Genomic DNA, 26,827 nt, shown 5'->3' with positions numbered 1-26,827 from the left:
TGCATGCAGCATGCTAGATTACAATTTACAAGGATGATTTCTTTTTGTTGAGAAGCAAAGGGAGTTCTATAAAAATGCACAGAATGTGAATAAGTTTAGGAAGTTGTTTTAACTTCACTGCATGGATGTGAGTCGAGTCGTTTCGTTTGTCAAGACCCTTTGGCTTGGCTTATTTAAGGCTCGACTTGATTTGTTTACTCTAAAGATCAAACTCAAGTTTTTTAAAAAGTTTTTTAGATAAAAAGACCAAAGTCAAACTATAAAAAAGCTTGTTAAGCTTGACAAACTGACTTGTTTAAGTAATAATAATAATAATAATAATAACTATTATCTATATCATTTTTATTGTATTATGAATGAAAGTGGCATAAAGTGCTTAGAGAATTCACTTGCAGGTAAAAAAATTTTAAAAAGAAAAAGACTCAAGTTAAAAGGATAGACGATTTAAATATTTTTATTTGGCTATATTAGTATGAATCATCTCTAATCCATATATTTTTTTAAAATTATGCTTTCTTTTTTTTCATTTTCTTTTGATATACTTTGTGTTTTAAGAACTTGAATTCAATATAATTTTATTTATCAATTATTTTTGGATTTGTACATTGTTTATACAAAATTTCATAAGTTTTTTTTTTAATTAGTATTTCACTAAGTTTTAAAATAATTAATTGGTCAAAGACGTCTTTAAGCAGACTTTTAAATAGGCTCGTAGGCCAAGTCAGATTTTTATGTAAGCTGAGACGAGCCTTTAAAAGAAGCCGTAATGAGCCAAGCTCAAACCTTACGTATTCAACTCAAGTCGAACTCAAGGCTAATAAAACTTGACTTGACTTGACTCATTTTCACCCCTAAGCCTTAAGTATTCGATGGACCTTTGCTTACAAGCCACCTTGGAGATTCAGGCAGGTAAAACACAACCATTAAAAATATTAAGCATAAACATACAATCTTAAAAGTCTACGAATTAAAATGCATAAACATACAATCATGAAATTTTATAATTACAATCTTAAGAAATGATGAAAAAGTTTAATTAGTATCATGAAAATGGGTTGAAGTATCAAATCCAAGGAAGAAAATCTTCTATAATCTGAAATTCAGCAACAAAAATTAGTAAGTTTGACTTAAATTTTAAGTCTCCATCTCAAACGTTACAATGATGTAGGGGTAAAAAAAATAGAGAATTTGTGTAATTTTAATTTTTTTTGAAGATATTTAATTAGTGTAATTTACTTTAAATTAAATGAATGAATAACAATATGTTTTATTTTATTTTATTTCTCAATGGATCATCTAACTAACCTTTAATAAATTAAATAAAAAAATCAATTCAGCATAATTGAAATGGTCAGTGTCATAATTCTGACATGAGGGGCACCCTAGAGAATCAGTACTTTTTAAAGAAAAAAAGTAGCGGAATTGCTAAGGTTTTTGAAGATCCAAGTATCACCATGCTTACCATTCAACCAAGCCTTTCTATTGCTAAGAAAATATTTTAAGTAGTATTGATTTTTGCTTCGATCGATGTTAAGTAGTATTGTTTATTATATATAATTTATTCCTTATATACATTACACACACAGTCACATACATATTGATGAAGCTTTTTTAAATCTTTCGTATATTTGCGTAACGATACATTAAAAGGTATTGTATTTTAAATAAATTAAATTATAAAATACGCAAGTTCAAATTTTATCACATACTCTATTTCCCTCCCTTGTTTTTGCCCGTTCAGTTTTCATGAACTATATAAATTAATTGATTCTTGTTCCTCATCCAACCTCAAATTCACGAAGAGGGGAGAGAGAAAGAAGAGACTGTGTGGAGACAGAATGTTTGACATAAAAAATATTTAATTAAAATATATTAAATTTTTGGATGAATTGGATATTCATTCATTAAAAAGTTGTTAATTGATAGATTAGATGGCTTTCTATGAAGTGGACAATGAATGAATTAGATTTTCTAAATGAATTTTGAATTGATGAAAATGAATTAATGGATTATTCAAAAAATTTAATATCTATGTATTAATAATATAAAATAGTTTTATATTATTATTCAATAAAAAATTACTGTTTAAATTATTTTAAAAATCAATAAATGTATTATATATAATAAATTATAATTAAATAATTGTGTAAAACATTTTACAGTGTGAGCGTATAATTAACTTATTTTCTCTTATTTTACTCCAATCCATTACAATCCGACTAAGAATTTTTCCAATTCATCTATTGGTCATTCCCAGTTTGGGAGGACAGTCAAAGTAGAGAACGTTCAAGAAGTTCAGTTTTAGGGAGTCCGTCTGGAAAATGGATTCTCTCTAACTTTTCTGCCTAAAAAACAATATAAAGAGGAGAGGAGAAAGAATATAGAAGTGTGGTGCTTAAGTTAAAGAGAGAGATAGAGAAAAAAAATGAGAGATAAAGAGGATGAAGAGGGATTGACAGAGTAATTCCTAAATATAGCATCTTGCTTCATTGATTTGGACATGTTCACCAATGATTTTGTTCGACATTTTATTTGTCAGTGTTAATTATTAATATTATTAGTAAATTATTTAAATTTATATTTTTTTTCTTTTATCATTAAATCAATTTTATATCTTTATTAGGAGTGGGAATAGGTCAGGCCAGACCAGACTTTGAAAGGTCTGAGTCTAGTTTATGATGAATTTAGCCGCCTATAGCCTATCAAAAGTTTTTATTTTGGCTCGGCTTGGCCTTTTTAAAAGTTTAGTCTGATAGCCTTTTTAAAAGTCTTCTTCGCATTAAATCTTTAATATTCTTGAGTAGGAGGATCATAATAAAAAGTTAAAGGAAAAGGAAACATTAACGGGAATAGGAAAACCAATAAAAATAATGAGAAATATAAAGGGACACATGACTCACACCTAAATTGTAATTAAAGTTTTACTTGATTATAGAAATAGAAGTTATGGAACACTAATGTGTAATCAACAAAAATAAAATTAATTGTACCAAAAAAATAATATAAGTATATATTGATACCTAAAAAATAATATAAGTATATATACATATATATAGGCCGGCTTATCACACTTATAAAGCTTTTTAATAAGTGTAAGCTTAGTCTATTTAATTTAATAGGCTTTTAAAAAAGTCTGAACCTAACCTTTTAATTAAATAAGTTAGTTTAGGCCAGACTTTATGTAAGTCAGGTTGTAGGCTCCTGTAGGTCAGCCTGACCTATTTCCACCCTTAATTTTTATGATTTTGTCGACATCAAATGGTGAATATAAAGAATGACGAGAATAATTAACCTGAGTTATATATGATATTTGATAAAATATTATAAAAATAAATTAATAATATTTATTCATATTCAATCACTTTTTTTAAATGTTGACAAATCTTTTAACATTTTCATCAAATATTAGACAAAAATTGTCTATAAAAATCACGTGTAATGAAACTTGAATTTTTTTTCTTTTCTCTAAAGATATATTTTATGAGAATCGATATATGTTTTGAACGTGCATAATTGTCATTTACATTTATTGAGTACTTTTGATTCCATTTAACTAATCATATATGTTTTGCTTAGTGTTAAATCGACTATCCTTAAATAATCATGTTGTGTGAACGATTGTAACAATAGTGAACATTTTATCAGTTGAGCATGAGTTGTTTAGACCAACTGATGTGTAGGTGTTGGGGCTGCTTGGAATACCGTTGATGTGCATTTTGGTTCAACTGTAGCTGTCTTTGGTTTAGGTTTTGTGGGTCTCGCTGTAAGTGAAATCTTTCATTACTATTGGCCACTATTTCAGAAAGTAATTTTTAAATTAGAAAAGTGCTTTAAAGTAAGGGCAACCATAATTTTAAAAATCATGATCAAGTGGAGGCATTGTGTCAATAATTAAAGAAGTGGATAATTAATTGATCCACATGGTCCAATCCATACTAAAAAATATTTGAAATTTTTATAACTATCTTAAGAAAGATTAAAAAAATCACTACTCAAACAAAATTACAATGTCAAGTAGATAAAGTAATTAAGCATAAACACTCCTTAAATTAACACATCATATTGAACAAATAATATAGAAATCAAATCAACAATCACATTGCAATAACAAAGCAAAATGTGCAATTGAAGAGGAAACATATAATAAAGAAAATATGGTTGATAACATACTAACATGCTAGTAAACAAAAGAAAATGGATATAACGAAGGTTTGACGATGGTAGTGGGCGACATTGATGGTGGTGGGAAGGAATACTGTTGATAGTGAAGAGTAAGGACTAAGGACCTTTAAGGAATTCGAAGGAGTGAGACAACTAAATGCAAGCTATTGATCTTTTCTTTTCATTGTTTTTTATTCATTAATGTTAAAATAACGTCGCTTTAAGTAATTTCAACAAAATTGCATGACCCAGCGCAAGTTAGCAGGTCACCAGTTTAACCACACCAAGTTGTCGGTTTAACCTTGTTGGGTCCATGGGTTGAACCAATTTAACTGCATAATCAGTTCGATGTTTTACTTGATTTTGTTAGACCATTGGTTTGCGGTGGGTCCAGATTTAATGAGTGCACTGCATTGTTTAATTGGCGCAACGACAATTAAGCATATTGGTGCCTGTGTAGTAAAAAAAGAAAAACAAAATGTGACATGAAAGTGAGACTTTTTGCATCGAGTACAAAAATAACATGAAAGAGAGAAAAGCAAAAACATAGCACTACTAAAAAATAAGCTTTTTACATCGTTTATTAAGGACTTTTAACATCAATTATTAATCGATGTTAAAACTACCGACATTAAAGTATCAATGTTAATATCGGTTGTTTAAAAACCGATGTTATTTTTGCAAAAAACAACATCAATTTTTACCAACAACAATTTTTATAAAAACTGATGTTGTAAGTAAACAACAACATCGGTTTTTCTAAAAACCGATGTTGTTTTTTTGGATTTTTTTAATTACCAACTTGTAATTATTCATATAACAACTTATCATTCAAAGTTGTAAAAAAACTTATAAAATAAGCCATACACCAAAAGTTATAAACAAAATATATCATGCACCAAGAGTAGTTATAAACACTTATAAATAAAATATATCACAAATGTGTTTAGAATGTTCCAATATTTGTCACAAAATATATCACCAAGACTTATAAACAAAAATTTACAAATTGATAATAGTAGAGTAGTAATGTACTTTAATTACAAACAAATATAAAATAAAACAAAGTTAGAAGTTGTATCTAGAAACTCAAATATAATTTGAGTTCCAGCTTGCAAATTCTATGATTGTGCAAAATGCATCCATTCATTTCCAATTTTTGCAGTCTTCCTCCAATGATTATAAACTATTCTACACTCTGTAGTCCCTTTCAAGTTTAGAAGGGTTAATCTTGCAACTTTCATAAATGAGTACATGGTGACACATCCTAAAATTAACATTAAATCCATATTAGATGTGTATATGATTTTGAAATTTGACATACAGAACAATGCTTAATTACTCACCAAATTGTTGTAAGTCACTTTGTATTCAGTCAGCAGGACTTTAAAAGTGACTGAGTTAGATACTTGGTTGTACAAAGAGTGTCATTTGGGGTAAGCTTTTGGTTCAAAGTTGTTTTGGAAGATGGCGTGAGGAGGAAAACACTGTCCAAAATGGGTCTAAGTCACTTGATGATTTCCAATGAGTCCATAAAAATCTTTGAATTCTGTGCATCCAACTAGTAGAGCTTTGCTTACCAGATCTTGGTTGTATATAATAGAGTGCATGTTGCCACTAGAGTGTAGCATATGCCAAGTATGCTCTAGTTCTTCCTTCCATCTTACAATAAATTACATACTGACTTCACCATAAAGCTACATTTAACAAGCAAAATAATATAAACAAATGTGTTAATCGTGTCATGTTTATTTGAGAATAGTCTTAAAATTTCTAACTTGATCTAGAACATGAATAGTGTTGAACATTTTCTTTGCTTTTTTCTTAATCTTCATCATTATGTTAACTATTTCCTTCCAATTTTGTTGATCTTCATTCATCGTTTCTAAAATCCATTTACAATATAAGTATGACATTAACAATATGCTACCAATAAATCTGCAAAACAACAATATGATAGTGGAGGAACCAGAACCATGCAAACAAAAAATAATAATGCCTACATTGTCGAAAACAACCAAAACTAGAACCATGCAAACAACCAAAATACCAATAAATCTACAAAACAAACATAATATACCAAAACAAACAAAACACCAATAAAAGGCCTACACTGTTTGTTTTGTAGTATGACTTATATACTTAGGAAGGCCTACACTGTCGAAAACAACCAAAACACCAATAAAAGGCCTCCACTGTTTGTTTTGCAGTATGACTTAGATACTTAGGAAGGCCTACACTATCGAAAACAACCAAAACACTAATAAAAGACCTACATTGTTGAAAACAACCAAAACACCAATAAATCTGCAAAACCACAACCAGAACCATGATTTCACTATTGAAAAATGCTTTCCTTGGACCATTTGACACTAAAACCTCGTGAGCACTTGCAATGATTATGCAATACATCACACACTCATAAGAAAATTTCATAAATTTGCAGTGCAGAACGAGGAAGATACACACAATCCATAAAGCTTTGAGAGAAAAACATATCGTGATAGCGAGAGTGAGAGTGACAACTAGACTGTGAGTGAGATTGATCGAGAGCTAGACGACCGTGAGCACAAGTGATACTGTGAGCGATAATGATGACAGTGGTTTCAGCAATGTGAGAGTAAGAGTGGTAGCGACAAAGGGTTCCTAAGGGAGACGAGTGAATTGCCAGAAGCACAAAAAATATTATAAATATGACAATACAACGTTGTTTTTTTTTCCTTTCAAAAACCAATGTTAATGTGAGTTGGTTAACATTGGTTTTTGCAAAAATTAACGAAGTCACATTAACATTAGTTTTTGAAAAACTTATGTTAACCAACTCATGTTAACATCGATTTTTTTTTACAAAAACTGATGTTAACAAACTCACGTTAACATTGGTTTTTAGGAGAACCGATATTAATGAAGCCACACTTACATTTATATCACCGCGTTTTCGTTTACATTGATTTTCTATTAAACTGATGTTATTCTAACGACATTAAAAGTAAATTTTCTAGTAGTCTAGTATTGGTGACTCCACTAGTAGCACCGACAATGGAGAGCACAATGTGGTGGTGGTGGTGGTGCAATATGGTGTGTGTTGGTGGTGATGAAAATGAGAAGTGGTATTTGGTGGTGTGATACGAGGAAGAGAATGAAAGGGTTTAAGGAGAAGGGATTAAGGTGAGAGTGAAAGGGAGTTCAAATTTCTAAGTATAAAAAATAATTACTTATTATTTAAACTGGTATAAAATATCATTTTCAATATCGGTTAAGTACGTAATAGAATCAATGTAACAAATTCTTGAAATTGCGACCATCCTTTATACCACATTGGTTATTATATAACTAATGTAAAATCGCCAAGAAGTTATTTTTTGTAGTGATGTTTACAAGAAAAATAATTTACCAATTTTTTTACTTCAACTTTTATGCTTATTTTATAATTTTCTTAGTTAAAATGTGTTCTTAATTATATTAAATTTTGTTTTTATTTTTTTATTTTGATTCTTGTAAAATTATAGATCTATTCAATATATCAATTATCATATACTCGACTAGTTTATTTAAACATTAAAAAATAATTTTAAAATAAATGCTTATTAGAAAAATATGTTTTAATAAACATATAGAATTTACTTATTAAACTAAATAAGAAAATATTTTTTTTAAGTGAAAGCAATTTAGATAAAACACACATAGAAAACAGAAAGTTGATTATTTTTATTAAAATAAGTGTTTTTTTAAGAAATAAATTTAAACAAACTCTCTCATTATCTCAAGTCTTATTTACAAGAAATAAGACCAAAAGATAGTTTTATTTTTTCTTTTACTCACCCAAAGTATTATGTAAATAATTTGTATTGAAAGAAAAAACTCTTGTAAATCCCTGTATCTTAAATTGGCACAGGTAGCTGAAGGGGCAGGAGCTAGAGGTGCATCCAGAATAATAGGCGTTGACATCAACTCAGACAAATTCATCAAAGGTAATTTTCTCTCTCATGCATGCATCTCTGATTCCCCTTTGCTCTCTTTTATTCTTCTATACTTTTTATTTTATTTTAAAAATCATGAAGTTAACACCTATACAACTTTACATGAACTTCATCTTTTTAATATAACTTTGTTACAATATATAAAATGCTAATGTCATATATGAGTATATGACACATTTATATGTACATGAAGCCCGAGAAATGGGTATCACCGACTTTATAAATCAAAGGGATGATGAGAGACCAGTATATGAGGTTGGAATTCTCTGTTCCCTATCTATTCATCTCATTTCACATAAGAATACATCATCTCAATATGCATTAATTTTCACTAGAAAAATGGTAAACATGTTTTTTTGGCAGAGAATCGGGGAAATGACTGGTGGGGGCGTGCACTACAGTTTTGAATGTGCTGGAAATTTGAACGTTCTAAGGGATGCCTTCCTGTCTGCTCATGAGGTATATATACTCATGTTGCTGCTTTTTTGGTTCTCTGTTAAAAATGTTGCTAAGATTTTAAATTGTAATTGTCGTCACAATTGAAGTCTCAGCATTCTTTACTTCTTAGTATTGCAAAAAATTGCAAAAATGTGATTAATGTGACTGCAATATTATAGTTGAAAAAAATCTAAAAACCTTGGTGTTGCAGTCAGAATTATAGATGCAAACCATTTTTTAAAATCTTGATGTCGCAAATTGCGATATTTATCCACAAACATTGCTTCTTTTCTCACCACTAAGTAAAATGATATGGATAATTTTGATCATCAAGACTTCTTGAGGGAAACCATACATTGTTTAAGCAAGTTATAATTTTGATATTCTTATGATGCTGCAGGGTTGGGGATTGACTGTGCTAGTAGGGATTCATCTATCACCAAAAATGCTTCCCATCCACCCAATGGAGTTGTTCCATGGTCGCAGAATAGTAGGATCAAATTTTGGAGGCATCAAAGGGAAGACTCAATTGCCACATTTTGCAAAAGAATGCATGAATGGAGTAACGACTACCATTCTCTCTGAGTTTGCATTTGTTCTTTTCAAAAAATGAGTATCTTATATAACCTTTTTTAAAATTTAATAATTTTTTTTAAAAATACAACAATTATTTTAAAAATCATACTTGTGATATTATCTTATTAATTGATCATTTAAATATCTTTACACATATAATATATCAAATAACTCTTGTTTGAGATTCAGAGTTGACCGATGATATTGTCAAAATAATCTATATAAATAGGAGACCATTCATATCTCATAAGCTACATTTTTTTAGATTAAGTTCAATATCTTAATGGTTGTCGGGCTTATATATCGGACTATCCAAGGAATGTTAAATTTGCAAACTTTACATTTTGAGATATCTCGTCCTTGGCATTACGAAACTACATTTTTTTTAAGAATACTGAGATCAACCTAGCTATTTGCCTTTTTTATGTTGTCTCTATCATGCTATAACCAATGTGACAATGTCAGTTGACAAACGAACATGTATAATGACTGCATCCAAATTATTCTTTTCTTAAATTATTGTTCAAATAATTGAAGCCAATGAATAGGTTAATTAATTAATGCTCGTTTCTCGTGGCCTGAATTTAGGTGGTGAAGTTAGATGATTTTATCACTCACGAGCCTCCTTTCGAGGAGATAAACAAGGCTTTTGATCTTTTGACCACTGGGGAGTCACTGAGATGTCTTCTACACTTTTGAAAAGTGTATCCTTTTGAAGGTGTAGGGTTATGAAGATTGTCCCCATTTTTCTTTTGAGTTCTTCTGTATATAAAAAAGACAGTATTTTATTGAAGTGAAAAAATTGGTAATTCCATATTATGACTTTTAAGGTTTTGAATGAAGTCCTGTTCACTCTTGTGATCTGAACATTTGGCTATTGAATATTTAGAGGTGATGACTAGTGTGATTTGGATTTGAATTTCTGGTTACATTTCTATCCAGTGAAATTATAACCCTTAATTAAAAACAAACAAGTGAAAATTTAAATAATAAAAAAAGGAGCATGGAATTTTGATGGTGTATGTGTTGTGCGGGGCTACATTGTGGACACCGCACTCATATATTCAAGTGTTGTAACTCCCCTTTCTTATGAGTGTCCTTAAACGTCAAGATTAAAAGTCTATTTGGGTACAATGTTAGAAGAAATTTTCAAAGTTTCTCTACCAAAAAAGTTCTATATTTTCGATAGAGACTCTCAAAAGCTCTTCCAACTTGTATCTAAACAGGTCGTAATCAATGATCAATTATATAGCTTGAAATAGAGATGAGGTTTCACTTGGTTTTTGGCTTCGACAATGCATTCTTATAAACAATTTTACTTTGTGGCATATAGTAATGTATTCAGAATCAGTTGGTAACATCACACCATTTATTGCTTTAGCACAACACTTCAGATGAGCAAACAAGTATATTTCTAATAGACAAATTTATGAGAAGTCTTTATAAATTACAATTTTATGCTTACATGTGTTTAGGTACACAAGTGTAGACGGCAATATATATTTACATTTACAATTATAACTAAATTTGAAAATTTAGAAACGTTAAAAAGACTTGTAAATAATTAGGATATCTAAAAAGACTATCAATTACTAAATAATAACGAAATATTAAAGGGAAGTAGACTTCATTTGAAATTTAGGTCAAAGTTAGGATCCAATAGCAAGCTATGAGATTTGAGTCCCATATTAAAAATATTGGATTCTATTGTAGAGTTTATAAAGCCTTGGGCTCTCCAAGATTCTTATGGATTGCAAGCTTTTGTGATGTGATTCTCTCAAGATTCTTATCAATTGGTATGAGAACCTTCCATCATGTCTCTCGGCTGCAAAAGAACAACATGAGTGGTCATGCTAACATTGCAATGTTCACTCCAGACTAGTCAAAGGGGCTACTGCACAACAAGAGGCTCTCTAACTACAACTAAAACTGATGGAATCAATCAACATCTCTCATCTTTGTATGAGAAATATGCAATTTATTTTTTCTCTAAATATCTCTTTGTCATATCACCCAACTTATTTCACTCACACGTTTCTGTCTTTTCTTATCTCTCAAATACATTGTAAGAATTGCTTTAAAAAATTTATGTAGGAATAGATTAATCCTATTCAGATAGTATCGTTACCATGTATGTATTCAAAAGTAAAAGGTTACATGTGCATATGGTTGTGTGATTAGTACAACCATGTCTTTATTTTCAACAAGGCGTTGTGCTTTGCTAGAATTGCTCTATTCATATGAGGAATCTCACCAACACATTCTTTTCAACATAATATCCATAGGTGAATTTGGTGTGAGTGAGTGAGTCACACTACATAAAAAATGGACTCAAGTTATTTAGTGAGACTTAGCATAAAATTCATCCTATAATAGTGTGTTGAGAAAGTCATAATAGTTAATCGCGGTTGTCATGGCCGTGATCACGACAAAACAATCCTTTAGCGTGACCACTAGCCTTGTTGCGAAGCAGTTTAAGGGAACAATTGTTGTGACCGCAATCACGGATGAGTAGTGTGATGCGATTGTTGTTCCTGGAGCAAATACTTGCCTGTGATCGGAAATTCTACCGAAAACAAAACCTCTTCACTTTGCGTTTTGCACAAGGACGCTTCCCTTTCACAAAGGTGTGTTTTTCTCACGTTTTGTCTTTGACATTTGTTGTTTCCACTCACTCATATTACTAATACACTTCCCTTAGTAATTTCCCCCTAAAATACCCTAGAATTAATCTGATTTAGCACTCCCTTTTCCTAATTCTTTTTGCCTCTTGTTTAACCTAAGGTTTTGCACTCCCCTTGTAAATTCTTTTGGCCTTTCCAATGCCAACCACCAATTCATGTGTGGTTTAATCAAGCTTTTATTAATGGCAAAATAAACTTTATTCACCAGAATGATATGATAACCTTGCTACTGGTTGAATTTCATCTAATAATAATAATAACTATGCTCACAGAATGATTCCCTGAAAACCATCACCCCTCTTCAAAACCATCAAATGATTGAATCATTTCCACACCCACATTACTCTGCTTATAGTATATAATACCTCCGCACCCCTCCGACAATCAAGCTTAAGTCAACGCACTCACACACTCTAAATTATAATCAACCTCAGTGTCGTCTCAGACATTTTTAGAGTCCGGAGCAAAAACTAAAAAAAGGACGAAAACATTACTATAAAAATTGAGCCTTTTATGTCGCTTATTCTAAGACGGTTGTAATGGACCATCTTAGAAAGTGCAGTAGTGGTGTTCTCGTAATTAATTTGAATGCAACAACGACGTTTCCGCAAACCCGTTGTTGATGAGGCATTCGATGACAAACTTGTAAATTTCTTATTTTGATACAAAGACGGTCTTGTCCTGACGACTGTCTTGGTATGATTAGTGCTGCCTCGCTCTCACTCGTCCCTCCTTATTAGCTTTAAACCTCTCGCGGTCTTTCATCATCGTTGTCTTCTCAAAGACCATCCGTGCCCCCTCGCGTCCCTTCATCTCTCCTCATCTCATTCCTCATTTTGCTTCTTTCATCATCGTTGTCTTCTCAAAGACCATCCGTGCCCCCTCGCGTCCCCTCATCTCTCCTCATCTCGTTCCTTATTTTGCTTCTTTTATCATTTTGCCCCCATTCCCCTCTCCTCTAGAGGAATCACAGAAAACTCAAACCCCCCACCGCCTGGACTTCTCTGTGGTCGCCATTGACGTCGACGTCGGGGATTTGGACGTGGTCATGGATTTGGACGAGGTGGGGGATGTGAATTTGGACGTGGTCGTGGGTTTAGTCGCGACTCTTCTAATGACGAGAACTCATTCCCTACCAATGGAGCTCCTTATAATCAGGTTTCTTTTGAAGGAAATGCTGGGAAGTCTTCTGAAAGACGTGATTATGGTGGACCACGAGGTCCTTACCGTGGTGGTGGTGGTCGTCATGGAGGTTTCAGCAATGGTGAAACTGGTGAAGCTGAAAAAGGACGACCTCGAAGAGCATTTGATCGTCACAGTGGGACTGGACGAAGGTGATGTTATCTTTGATGAACAATTTCTTTATTGAATTTTTTTTTGTCAACATTGATGTTCCTTGGTCTATATGCAAAAATGAATTCAAACGTGAAGGTTCAGGACGTGGTAACTGGGGAACCCAAACTGATGAACTTGCTCAGTAAGAATTCTTCTCAAAATCTCGTATTCTATTATTTTAATAGTTATAAACATTTGCATTGTTTCAATGGAAATTCTGTTTTTTAATTATTTTTATTGCTTATATTTTCTCTCTTGGATTATAGTAGGGTAACTGATGAGGTTGCGAATGAAACTGAAAAGAATTTGGGTGACGAGAAGCCTACAGTTGAAGAAGATGTAGCTGATGGTAACATCACTAATTTATATTAATGTTTTGTGTATGCTCTATTTTTTGTGTTTTGACAATTAAAGTACCAATGGAAGATGATGTTCCATCTTGGATGATTTGCTGATTGCATTTCTCCATGTTGACTGAACTATTTTTTTTTCATATGCTTTTTTATAATTACTAATCTTGTGCTCATTCACTTTTAAGATACTCTGTCTTTCCTTGATCATGATTTTTTTTCTTCCCAATATTGCTTAGCCTTTTGTAACTTGTAAGTGTTTGAATGTTCTCATGAGTATTTTTTATTAATTAATTAACAAGTGCATAGCATGGCTCTGGCATCCCTGCTAGCTAACTAGTGGGATGTGGTTATTTTGCCAGCTAACAAGTACAGAGCATGGCTCATGTTTGTGTGTAGGCTGTTGAATCAGACAACCAAGAGTTGGAGTTAGATCTTTCAAGTCTGGGTGCTGTCAATACAATGTTTGCAGCATTTTTTAGGTAGCAAGATTGAATGTGCTTCTCTTCCTCTTCACTTTCAAGTCCTTTTCTTTTGTTGAATGCTTAATACATTGCTAGTTATTTCCTTGTGGTTTTAAATTCTTTCATTGTTTCCCCTCCTTTTCATCATTTACTTTCTCCATGACAGTAAACTTGGTGTGCCAATTAAGACAACTGTATCTGCCACAGTTTTGGAAGAGGCACTCAATGGTTTGGTGACCATTCGTCCACTGCCATTGGGACATAATATATCTAAAAGGGTGAGCTTTTTTTATTTTTTTATTAATTCATTGATCCCTTTTTAGTCATAATTTTCTCCAGGTATTATACATTTTCTCCACTGCCATTGGAAGACAACAGTGGTTTAAGTATTGCACTCTAGGTATTATACATTTTCTCCTGTATATGTGTGAACACAATGATTTTCTTTTTCCCAGAGGAATTAATTATTTATGTAGTGTTTATTCATTGGATGTTAATGGCTCTCTGGTAGTTTAATATATAGCTATGTTGCTCCTTTCCTCAGACCGGTTATAGAATTGTAGGTTAACTTAAATTTGTTTTTGAATATATAATAGAGAAAGTAATTACTCTAGAAAATGATGAATATTGTTCTTGAATTGTAAGTTTATTATTGGCTATAGGATATAATCTGTGGTCACTTTATTAAAATATTGATATAGTATAATTTGTTGAACATCTAATTGCAGTGGTGGAAGACCTATTCCAATTGTGTTGATAGAATGTGGAGCTTTTTTATTCTATCACTTCAGGTTTATTTTGCATAATTTTAGACAAAAATACCTATATTAAAGGTGTACTAATAATAGTTACAATGATTTTTTGCAGTGTGTTTGCCTTGTTAAGGCTGCACATGTTTATGTATGGATGCCACCAGTTCATGTGGAAGAACACAAGAATCAATTACATTTGCTTCTAAGGGCTGAAAACTTTTCTCCTAGCCAAATTGATGCCATTTCTGGAGTTCTGCTTCTGGTTAGTCTAATGACTATGACTTTTCCTTGTTATTTATACGATAAACTAGCTTAGTTTGCTTTAAACTTGGGAAAGTAATTTGTAAACATAATTCTGATTATGAAATTCCATTTCTCCTGATGCAGATGATGAGATGCAATGATTTGTTTGAGTTAGTTATTGACTCTTGAACATGTTCTGGCAGGATAAAGATTCCATGCCCTCTTGAGTGGGGTGCTCCTACATTTGATGCTGGCCATGCTTTTGGAATGGTGGTTACTGTTAGTCTCATTAGTTGAAGTATTGCCACGTGCATAAAAATAAATAGTCTTATCTATTCTTCACTGGTTATAGTTTAATTTCTGTGTCATCAATATAAAAAGTTTTAGATTATCAACAAATCAGGAATCTTGGTATGTGAACTTTTTCTTTCAGTCAACTAGGCATACAAAGCTGCATCACGTCTAACAAGTGCCACACCACCTCCTGCTCACGTGCTAAGCCGTGGTATTGGTTGGCAAGGAATTGGAATCTTGCTGAATAGCCTTTTTGGAACACTCACTGGTTCTACAGTTTCTGTGTAAGTGCTATTATTCTTCATGGAGTGAACCCATGCTTTTCTTCTCTTATTATGGGACACATATTGATTCTTTAAGGACTATGATAGAGAGAATGTGGGGCTTCTAGGAAGCAATCATATTGGGAGTAGAAGAGTCATTCAAGTTTCAGCTGGCTTTATGATATTTTTCTTAATCTTAGGTGAGTGGAACAAAACAAGTCTGTAAATTAATTCCAATTATTTTCATAGTTTTACTTAAAAGTTCATAATTTGCTTCTTTCTTAAGGAAAATTTGGAGCTCTATTTGCATCAATATTCCCCATGTTTGCTGTTGTGTACATATTTTAAACAGTAATACAATTTTATATAAAAAGGAGATAGGCATATCAAAGTATTTTTCTGTAGGGGTCTCTCTATTTTTCTCAACGGGAAGCATCTATATATATAGTGCTGAAAGTGACAATGTGCAGCGCACAGAAAAACTAACTTCCATCAACCAGCAGCCACATTGTGCTCAGACGGTAACATGAAAACCGAATAAAGTATAGAGGATAAAAACTCAGTCAAATAGCATTCCTAGAAAATAGGAAAAAAACAAAATTTCAATAATATCTCCAACGTAAAATAAAACTGAAACATCCCAAGATGTAAAAGCTTATAACAGTTAGGAAAATAAATTGACCAAGTAAAAGAAAAGTTCCTAAAAGATAGGAATGGAAGAAGATACAAGGGTGCTTTTAGTTTTAAGGAAAAACGGAAAAACAAATATGAAAACATATTAGATGTTTAAAAAACAATGCTGAAAAATATGAAGTATGACAATATTTTTTACTTCAAATTTTAAATTATAATGAAAATATTTTCCAACAGCTATATGTTGGTATTTATTTTGTCACATCAAAATAGTCCCCGTCATGCATGATGCTTCTGCTCGTGCCGCTAACAATCACAGTTGATTAATATGCTTTTTTAAAAAATAAATCTAAAAGCACTGAATCCCCTGTTCTCTCTTCCTTTTATCTGTGGTTCTCTCCCACTCAAAATGATGGTAGTTCCTATTAAACTACCATGAGCAATTGAGCACTAGCTAACTGCCGTTAGAATATCAGTTATTCTGTTAATATTCGGTTATAAAAAATACAGAGATAAAACTAGATTCATCTCATTCCACACACATGGTTGATCTCTATTAAGCCATATCAAATGTACGTGAGTGTGGATATCATAATTTATTTATCGTCTTTTCTTCTCTTTCTGTCATTCTGATAGTGATATCCATCTTAATTTCAGGTTTCCAACATTATATATTTGGATTCCCCTGCTAGTGTTGGGCTCTCTTACTCCGAGAACACAAGCAAATATGCCACTGGGGATCCCCTATTCCTATCTCTCTCAGCTTTGTCATTTTACTCATTTATGGATATACCAAGATTCTAATTTCTAAATGGTCACAATGTTAAGTTTTTAGGGTCACCTTGTATTTGTCTGTAATTTCGTAAAATATCAAGGATCGCGATGAAGCTGCAACCACCAAATTTCAATTTACATTAATTTAAAACCTTGGGATAAAGTTATTAAAATTGAGCATCTGGTGTGCTGCCAAAAGATTTCACTAGCTCTTATTGGAAAGAAAGAAAAGAAAGATTTCACTAGCACGACTAATTGATTAATCTTTAGGACTTAGTTGTTTATTTTTGTTGTCAATTTTATGACCCATTCGTCATGTGCTTCTGGCTGTTTTAGAAATTAACTTATTTATTCATCCATTAGGTTCACTCCTATTAAAATAATCATGCAAATTTCTAGAACTTTCTCTTATGTTTTAGTGTAGTAAGTATGTAACATGATAATTCTAGATTACTTGTACTAGAATAATGTAATTACCTTGTTGTAATCACTTGTGAGAAATTAATACACATTATAATTTTCAGCAATACTAGAACATGGTATACCTTTATAGTTCTGAAGTGTTTTGACCATTAGTCAAATTTTTTTGCAATGTAAATGTTTATGCATCTTGCCTTAAACTCTTGGAATTGGGTTTCATATGCCCAAATGATTTGTATTTGTAGTTATTTGGAGAGACTCTACATAGTAAGTACCTTTCCCATTCCCCTTTTATTTTATGCTTAAGTTCTTATAATTTATGACAAGATCTAAATTCTATTGGTTTCTTTCTTTCTTTTTGGTGAGTGAAAAAAAACCAGAGAATGAGAGGCCTTTTGTAGCTGCAACCATAGAATAAATAAACTAAACTTTTAAAAAAGAATTAACTTTCTAAGACGGTTCTACATATAACCGCCTTAGAAAGTACTACATATTCTAAGACGGTCGTAGAGTCTGGACCGTCTTAGAATATATAGTACATTCTAAGACGGCCGTGCTTAACCGTTGTCGTAGACCTATTAATTTTTTATGACATGTTCTACAGCGATGTCTCGTAACCGATGTAGTATGTTTAAAATAATCGATGTAGATTGTGTTTTTTTTAGTAGTGCATATTTCTTAATAATTTATCGATAAAAAATTTCATGAATTAATAAATCCAATCCTAAAAAAAATAATACACAAAACTCATATTAAAAAGGAAGTTAATATTTTTTTTCAAATTTTCTAAAAGTTGTGGGCCCCTCAAAATAGGGGCCTTAAGTCGTCGATCACCTAGTGCACATTGCTGCACCCATTTCAATGCACATTGTTGCACCCATTTCAATTATGTGCCAACTCCAAATTTGAAGATGATGCCAAACGAATTAGAAAAAAGGATAGTGCATAATACCTTAGAAGATTAATTAATTTCTAGGGTATTTGAGGGGGTGATACTTCTGTGGATGATTCTCCTTTCTGCAATTGAGATCACAACAACACAACCTTAACATGTTATCAGAATTGCTATTGTTGTCGATCCAAGCTCTGGAGGTTTCGGAACCCTCACAAAACCCTACGTCACTTTGTTTTATTGAATCCTTCTTTTTTCCCATCATCGCAACCACCAAGCCAAGAAAAGGTTGTTGACATCAAGCATAGCCATCTCATTTCTCTTGAAATTACGCTCACGCTACTGTCTACAACAATGGTAGAGAAGCCTTTTTTCGTACAGGGGTTAGGAAGGAAAGTGTCCTTACTTGGGTATTCTTGGAAAAGAAAAAATAAAGTGGGAGTGTTCTAGTAAAGAAGGGGAGTGGAAAGAACAATTCCCTTGTCTTTTCTAATTATTGGGCTTTGGGCTCTTAAGTTGTGCCCAAAATTGGGCATTGCTTTGGGCACCCAACAACGTGGGTGAAAGGGCTAAAAAGCCAAAAGTGACTCGTCCGTATGAGTCACTATTCATTCTCCTCTCCTGTGCCGTTTCTTCTTCTTAGGAAGTACTTCTTCTTCCTCTTTTCTCTGATGCTTCTTCTTCCTCTGTTCTCTGGTGGCAATGCTTGTTCTTCCTCTTTTGTTCGACAGTGCTTCTTCTTCCTGTTTTCTCCATGGGTGGTTGGCTGGTTCGTCGTGGTCCTTGGTTGCTGCTATGGTGCTTTTGTCTTCTTCGTGGCTGTTGTTCCTTTGGTCTTCTTGATCACCTTCTAGGTTAGTGAATCCTTCTCCACATGTTTCTGCATTGTATTGTTGTGTTTTGGTTTGCATTGTTTGTGCACCTTTCTAGTTGTTGGTTCTCCCATGCCCTTGCTTCTTCGTTCTCCCATGCTCCGTCCATGACTTTTTTTTAAAAAAAAACCCATATGGATTGCTGATCCATATGGGTCGTATGACCCATACGGATTGCCAATCATATAAATAGTATTAGGAAACTTTGTGTCAGCTCTCAACAAGTTCATTGCAGATCAATATTCATCAAATTATTCAGTTTCTGAATATCATGTGTATGAGTTTTGCAAGGTATTATTTGTCTACTTTGGTAATTCTCTGAGTTCTGCATCAAGTGTATTTGGCTTGTGCACTAGTGGTGTTATTTTAAATAAAATTTCATTGATAAAAAGATAATCAACACTTGTTATAGCCCATTTAGCCCTCATTGTATAGTTGTGAATTTGTGCATGTTTGTATGTGGAGTCTGATGCACCCTTCATTTTTGTTGCAGATAAGAAATTGTTCATGTGATGAAGGTAACTATATCTGTTAGATTTTCACATCACATTTTTGTGAATGGTTTTGCTATTCATTAACTTATGGAATTTGTTGGATATAAATTATTTCCTTCTCTTTTGCATTTTCACCAAACCCTTATATTTTGTTCTGTCGCTAATATCCATGTTCATGAGTTTTTTAAGACATCATATTTCAAGCCAAGGATCCACCCTCTTCCCGGTGCTCATATGGCTCTTTAGAAGTTATCAAGATTTTGTAGCCTATCAGTTGTAACATATGCTTTTGGTATTGAACTTTCTTGAAACTGGAAAAGAATCTTGTCGGCATTGACTAACTGGAGGTATTATTGTATGATCAGATCACAACAGAATGCAGTTAAGGACCACACAATTGAGTGGCTAGAGAAGAATTATCTAGGATTGTTTCATGAAAAATATTAATGATAATGGTAGTTTTGAAAAAAGATATATAAGATTTAGGACATATTTTGTTATCAATTAAATTAATTATTTTTCTTATTTTGAAAAAAATATTAATGATCATGATTGAAATTAAATTTAAAAATATATTTGATTTGGTAGTTATAAAAAAATATTGAAACTCAAATTTAAAAGTTAAAATATGATAATATTGTTAGTTTGATAATGATTGAAATCAAATTTAAAAATATATTAAATTTGGTAGTTATAAAAAATATTGAAATCAAAATTTAAGATTTAAAATTTATTTATTAATCCGTATGTTCTAATTTTTTAAATTTTTTTTATTCATTTAATTTATTTACAAAATTTGATAATTAAACAAATTTGATATTTAATTGAATGATGTATTTATATGTTTATTATAATGATTACAAATTAAATAAATATGATATTTAATTGAATGATGTATTTAGATATTCTTTATAATCATTGATAATTAAATAAATTTGATATTTTTTATATATGTAAATACTTATTAAACTTATGATTTTTATTTATAATTTATATATGTAAACAAATTAATTATTAGATAAAAAATAATCATCACAAAATTTATTATATAAATTTACATGTACATTAAATATAAATTAAAAATTTTAGTGTAATATATAACAGCACTATTTGTTTATAACATAATGTGTCTATTAGCTCAGATGGTTTGAGTGTTCTATAAATAATGCGGAAGACACGAGTTAGATTCCTACCTGTATGACTCATCCGATATGGTTCTGGAAAAATAATAGTATTAAAAAAATATAAAAAATTGTCTAAAGCATAACATATAAATAGACTATACAATTAATAATAACAAACCAAATAAAGCATAATATATAATTTAAAAAGTTAAAATAATAGCAATAAAAAATATAATAAACTAGCCATTCAGTTTGGCAAAATCCCTACAAAAAATTACAGCTAAAATACATTCAGCAAAAGAATATGGCATTACAGTAACTAGCACACTGTGTCCTGCAAAATTTATAGCCCCAAGATACCAAATATTGGTTGCTGGTATATACTCATAACTGCTGACAGTTTGGCTTATCTAAAAAGCAATTCCCGCTAATACTGGACAGAATTGCTGAAGCATTACTTCCACAAAATTCCAGCGGGAAAAGAATGGCTAAAAACAATATGAATCCTAGGTTCACTGTCTTTGACTATTGGGGTTTCTTTTGTTTGTTGCGGTTTTCCTCAGTAATTGTTTGAAACTCTTTCTCACTAGCTGCAATTAGGCGTTTGACAATGTCATATGTAGTAAGCCTGATGCTGTATAGAGATAACCAAGGGCTGAATCAGGTATCTAATCATAATCAACTTCAAATTAAAATACAATGTCATATATTTATCATAGCTTTGTATGCTTAACGACATGGAGGCAGTAGCAATATCAAATAAACACACTAATTTTAATGGAATTTATGCTCCGGCAAACGTACTAAATGTTACAACTCACAATAATGAAAATAAGAACAAAATTGTAATTTCACTAGGCACAGTGCAAAGATTGAAATCTTAATAACCAGAAATAGAAGATCACAAGTACCTGCTGTTTGGTAAGTTTTTCAAAGCATTGGGCACAAATCCCCGATACAAGCCAATAACTCCATCCCGTGCCACAATACCTGCATCAATAAAATAATTAGTTTGGGAGTATTACATAACTACTGAAACAATAAAGCTTAAACAATCCACATCATTTAAATAAATTCCCATACATAAACTACCTTGGACTTGGAGTATAAAATTCAAGTTTTTTCATTTTTTACTTTTTCCCACACCATTGACCAATCATCCATCACAAAAAGATTAACAACTTGATTGAAAGTTTGAAACCACTGTGTTTGCGTTCAGCAGTGAGTAGCTAGTGTATTGCCCCTCTTTTACAACCCCTCCGTTAATGAACATTCCTTTTCCTTATGTTGGTAGGATGAATTTTCCTAACTAAAGAGTAAAGATGGCATGTCATTCATTCACTTATGGCACACACAATGGTGACTATTTTGAAGATGATAAAAAAGAACTCATAAATGTCGGTTACTCTGCATATCAGCTTAAGGGAATATTAGAATGCCCACAGCAATAATGAAAACTATTTTATGTATTCATTAGTAATGTGTCCACAAATATAAGTATGTTAGAACTAAAATACGTTGATGCTAAAAGGTTCATGGAGCAATCCTAACCTGAAATGGCATCTAATACTGTCTTATAAGGTGTTCCCCTCAATTGCATCTGTCTTCGCACTGTATCCAGAGGATAGCATGTAAGTGTGGCAAGTGATGCAGAAACCACAGCAGTGAGTAGAGATGTTTCAGTTCTCTTTTGATATTTCTCTGGCAATGACTTCTTTAATCTATAGTCCATAGAAGGTTATCAGTGTCTGTCCAATATCCAATGTTCTAAAGATAAAAGATTATGAATGGACTCACAAATCAAAAACACAAAAGTTCACTGCAATATATGGAGCTATTCCAATCAGAGAAGGCCCAAGGCCATAGTAGAAAGATGCAAATCCTTCCTCTCTTAGCATGCTCAACGCAACCTAGAAAAGTCACAATATGGTTCATAAGCAGATGAAGATCCAGTGAAAATACTTGAACAGGCTAATTTATATACCTCTGACATTGTTCGATAACCAGGTTCAACAGCTAATCGTAATCTCAGGACATCTAATGGGTAAGTTATCTACATAGACATATACAAAGTTATGTAAGATACATATATTGAAATTAATATATAAGAAAAAATGTAAAAGTACAATATACAAACAAGAAATTTCCAAAAATTGTTAAAACAAAAGGTTGAATCCCCTGCAGTGAAACAGAATAACATAATGAAAGCAACTGCAAATCATACAAGGCGGGGCGTCACAATGAATTTACTTACAAAAGTTGATGTCATGCCAGCAAAAGCACCTGCTGCAAGTCTTCCCAGAACAGAGAGCTCACCATCCTTTCCCTTGAATATTTTCTATAAATCCAAAAGTATAACTTAGTCATGAACATGCAATATTGGGGAAAAGAAATTCATGAAAGAAAGTTTAACAGCTAACCTTGTAAATTTCATAAGCAAAAAGCTGGACAGCACTGTAAGGTATAACCCGAATCACCTGGAACATTAAAAGTAGAAACACTAAAACAAATGAAAAACACTAATCAACATAAAAAGAAGATATATACATACAGAAATACCAATTACCAATAAATTTGTTCCTAATTATAGAGACCTGGGGGAGGTTGCCCTTCCAATAACCTTTGATGCCTTCTTCCTTCCCTATTACAGTTAAGGCCTGTAAATCATATCAATGTAAGCTCCAACAAAAATTTCATAGGTAACGTTCTGATCATTCACCGGAGAACCCAATGCAACAAAGTACAACACAGGAAGATAATTAATTAGCGACTTAAGAAAACCTTCTATCAGTTAGTTGGAATTTCTCAAACACAATTTGACAATTTCCATTGTAATAAACAGCTACAGTTGAAATTACAGGGTTTCAATGGAAAAGGAGAGAAACACCCTCTAAATAAATTGAAATCTCTGATTATATAATTTGTTCACAAATGTACTTAATTGAGGTCAAGTACTGTAATAGCATAACTAGTAAAAGCCTATTTCGTGAAGACTTAACCAATGACTTATAAAACAATAAGAATCCTAATATATTCCAACAACTACAATCATCTTGCTACACTTTGAAGATGAAACAGCCAAAACAAACCCCACAAATTATCAATCAACAACCAAATTATTAAGCATTTACAGAACACAACAATCACCAAATCACACTGTTCCACATTCAATGATAGACTCCAAAGGACGATTACACATCCAATATTTTATCACGAGTGGTCAGAGCATAAGCCAGCTACTCCACATTTTGTTGTTATCAAAATTCCCTTTACAAATCTTACAGAGATAGCAAACAAAATAAACATAAAGATGACATTCTCTTATCACTTTATTTCTTGTTTTCTCAATTTTTCGTTGTTTTTGTGTTTTCACTTTTTCGTCTTTAAATTTCAGAAAACAAGAAACAAAGTGAAAACACAAAAGAAAATAACACCTAAACCACCACTAAAATAATCAATTAAAAAAACATTTTCCCAAAGATACACGGGACATGGCCCCATTTTCCATGTCAAAATCCATTAACAAGAGAAGCACTAATATAAAAATAAACCATGATTCATGGTCATTGGTCAACCTAAGCATAATTTTTAAATTATATCACAAAGACACGCGCATTATAAAATTCAACCATGGTGACGTAAATTAATATCAAAAACAGAACCAAACACCGCAAAAGAAGTTGCGAACAGTCAATACCTCAATGAAACCAATCGCCTTCTTCGCGCTTCCGTGTCCAACTCGCACGCCGTGAGTCTGCAAATACGCAATGTCGTTTACTCATTTGACCGAACTTTCAGACACAGACATATTCACGCGGAGACATAATAAGGTTGGCTTTTTTTTTAATTATCGGCAAATGTTAGTTTATTAGAATGTCTAATTATTTTTTGTTAACAAATGGAATCGAATCCACCACATTTCTCTTACTTTCTCCTTTAACCATCCAACCCATCTCATATCTTCTCAAGATTGGGTTGGCTGTAAACGGTGAAGGGATTGAGAGATACGTCGTGGGTTCGAATCTTCCACTAACAAAAACTATCGACTAAATAAAAAAAACGGCGATAAAAAAAGAATTATTCGCGCAAAAACGTGAAACGAAGCGAAAGCGCACCTGCATGAGGAGCTTGATGCGGTCGAGGGGGGCAGTGAAGGATTTCGCGGCGGCGCCGGCAAGGGCGCCGGCGAGAAAGAGGGCGGCGTCTTTGGGAACCAATGCGACGACGGCGAGGGGGTGCTGCAGAAGCTGTGCCGCCGTGGGCGCGAATTCTTTGTCGAATTTCCTTTCTGCCACCGAGACGCTGGCGAATTTACAGCGGGTGCCACTGGTCGGAGCGAAGAAGCCGGTGACGGCGTCGTTTTTGCGGGGGCTGGTGGGGGGGACGAGAACGACGTCGTTGGGGGAGGATTTGAGGAGGATGGGGATTTTGCGCCACGTCAGCGTGGCTCGCTCCTCTGATTCTGACATGTTGGGGATTTTTGTTTTGGGACGATGGAAGTTTCGGAATGAGAGAAGATACGAGGATAACTTGGTTGGTGTTGCTGAGAGAGGTTAGTGCGAATTTAAAGCATGAATGAGAGGAGAAAGATGGACAGGGGAACGGTTTTTTTTTTTTTTTTTCTACTGTTTTCCATTTTCGTTCTTTTATTTATTTATTTTTTTCCCTCTCAAGACATTTTTCACATCCTACCATCTTTTTCACACTTTTGTATTGTTTTTGTATGGGAAAATAATTTTTATTTTTAAATTATTTATTTATTATTATTTCCCAATACATATTGATTCATTAATTGTTTTAAGTTCTTCTGTCCTAATTAATGCATAATTTGGTTTCGTGATTATTTTCTTATTTAGTTTTTTTTTTAAATTATTGTGATTTAAATAGTTAAATCAAATCTTCAAATTCGTATCTTTTTACTAAAATATTTGAGAGTTTAATACAAAGTTAGGATATGAAATGATCTAAAAGCTTAAAAATTCTAAAATTTAATAAAATGTAAAATATTTTATATAACACACACCCCTTTTTTTTTAATTTTATCGTTCAGAAAATAAAGACACGTGCAAACAAGGAGTCCTAAGGCCTAACCTGAAGAGTGCTACAAGTATCTGACACAATTCCATGATATATAATTTTACAAAAGACAATGAACCTCTCCTAGCTAGAATATCAGCACAATTATTTTTGCCTGTCTCAAGATATGACAAACTTTGAAACTCCAGTCCATATGAATGAGCTTGCAAATACAATTGATCAAAGTATCATAGACATGAAGAGCATTAACTCAAGCTGAGATGAGATCCACTGCTAGCTTGGAATCTGACTTGTAGATGAGGTGACAGATGCCATGATTTCACGTCCGATGGAGCCCTTGTCAGATCGCAAGTAATTATGAATGAACTAATATTGGCCTTCATGTCAAGAACAAAAAAAGTCCTTTAAGTATTTTGTTGAAAGGATTTGTAAATTTTAAGATGATTTTTGAGAAAAACCATCTTAGAAAGTGTTTTCTAAGACTTCACATTTTAAAAAAAATCCTTTAAGTAGTTAGTTGAAAGTGTTTTTAAATAATCATCTTTAAAATCTCACGTTTTAAAAATTTAACAAAAAAATATATATATTCTAAGACGATTTCTAAAAGAATTGATGTAGAAATCAATATTCTAAGACAATTTAAAAATCATCATGGAAAGTATTTATTTTTACTTTCTACAACGACTGTGTTAAAGACGGTTGAAAACTGTCATGAAAGATGTTAAAAAATTGAGTTTGACAGTTATTTTAGTAATTGTAAAATGTGTCAATATTATTACAAATACCCTCAGCCAACCACTAATTCTGCATGTTATAGATAGGGAAGGAGGTAAGAACTAACTTAGCAAGGGTCACTCTACCCACCCTTCTCAACATTTTGCTTTTCCAACTAGCAAGTCTACTATTAATTTTCTCTAGAATATGAGTAAAATTAAAATTGGTAACATGCCTTTGGAGAAAAGGAAACCTGAGGTACTTGCCTAAGTTGAAAGATTGAGGGACACATGTGATAGAGTGAAATTTATCAATCTTTGCCTATGA

The 26,827-nt window shown here is 32.3% G+C and overlaps 3 protein-coding genes across 3 annotated transcripts in view; 2 read left to right on the top strand and 1 right to left on the bottom strand.

The window, feature by feature from the left end:
• Nucleotides 1–9,854, top strand: part of LOC100792487 (alcohol dehydrogenase-like 4) — a 32,939-nt gene extending 23,085 nt beyond the window's left edge. Inside the window, exons 7-12 of the mRNA XM_014774129.3 lie at nt 3,681–3,763; nt 8,057–8,132; nt 8,335–8,396; nt 8,505–8,600; nt 8,980–9,141; nt 9,744–9,854. Of these exons, the coding sequence (XP_014629615.1) occupies nt 3,681–3,763; nt 8,057–8,132; nt 8,335–8,396; nt 8,505–8,600; nt 8,980–9,141; nt 9,744–9,854 (590 nt within the window). The remainder of the gene's footprint in view (nt 1–3,680; nt 3,764–8,056; nt 8,133–8,334; nt 8,397–8,504; nt 8,601–8,979; nt 9,142–9,743) is intronic.
• A 2,868-nt stretch (nt 9,855–12,722) lies between these two features.
• On the top strand, nt 12,723–15,809 carry LOC100791965 (chaperone protein dnaJ 16). The gene is made up of 6 exons (XM_041014406.1): nt 12,723–13,316; nt 13,441–13,523; nt 13,924–14,006; nt 14,155–14,266; nt 14,856–15,002; nt 15,128–15,809. Exons 2-6 carry the CDS (start codon nt 13,521–13,523, stop codon nt 15,170–15,172), a joined length of 390 nt encoding a protein of 129 aa, XP_040870340.1. The 5' UTR covers nt 12,723–13,316; nt 13,441–13,520; the 3' UTR covers nt 15,173–15,809.
• Nucleotides 15,810–20,963: 5,154 nt separating this feature from the next.
• Nucleotides 20,964–25,430, bottom strand: LOC100796878 (probable envelope ADP,ATP carrier protein, chloroplastic). The gene is made up of 10 exons (XM_003520507.5): nt 24,865–25,430; nt 24,447–24,503; nt 23,344–23,406; nt 23,170–23,226; nt 23,004–23,087; nt 22,734–22,802; nt 22,547–22,659; nt 22,301–22,470; nt 21,661–21,739; nt 20,964–21,383 (listed from the first exon to the last, which is right to left on the bottom strand). The coding sequence occupies exons 1-10, from the start codon at nt 25,216–25,218 to the stop codon at nt 21,275–21,277; spliced, it is 1,155 nt and encodes a 384-aa protein (XP_003520555.2). The 5' UTR covers nt 25,219–25,430; the 3' UTR covers nt 20,964–21,274.
• Between the last annotated feature and the right edge of the window lie 1,397 nt (nt 25,431–26,827).

The sequence above is a fragment of the Glycine max genome, chromosome 3, assembly GCF_000004515.6.
Source record: "Glycine max cultivar Williams 82 chromosome 3, Glycine_max_v4.0, whole genome shotgun sequence".
Classification (NCBI taxonomy): Eukaryota; Viridiplantae; Streptophyta; class Magnoliopsida; order Fabales; family Fabaceae; genus Glycine; species Glycine max.
The sequence above is the reverse complement of the archived record's forward strand: the minus strand, read 5'-3'. Positions and strand labels throughout refer to the sequence as shown.

Coding starts and splice junctions, on each gene's coding strand:
- LOC100791965 (XM_041014406.1), top strand. Junction 14,267..14,855: donor GACATAATATATCTAAAAGG/GTGAGCTTTTTT, acceptor GATTTTTTGCAG/TGTGTTTGCCTTGTTAAGGC. Junction 15,003..15,127: donor TTTCTGGAGTTCTGCTTCTG/GTTAGTCTAATG, acceptor CTCCTGATGCAG/ATGATGAGATGCAATGATTT.
- LOC100796878 (XM_003520507.5), bottom strand. CDS start 25,218: ATGTCAGAATCAGAGGAGCGAGCCACGCTGACGTGGCGCAAAATCCCC. Junction 22,803..23,003: donor CTGGCATGACATCAACTTTT/GTAAGTAAATTC, acceptor ATGTCTATGTAG/ATAACTTACCCATTAGATGT. Junction 22,471..22,546: donor AACTTTTGTGTTTTTGATTT/GTGAGTCCATTC, acceptor TATGGACTATAG/ATTAAAGAAGTCATTGCCAG.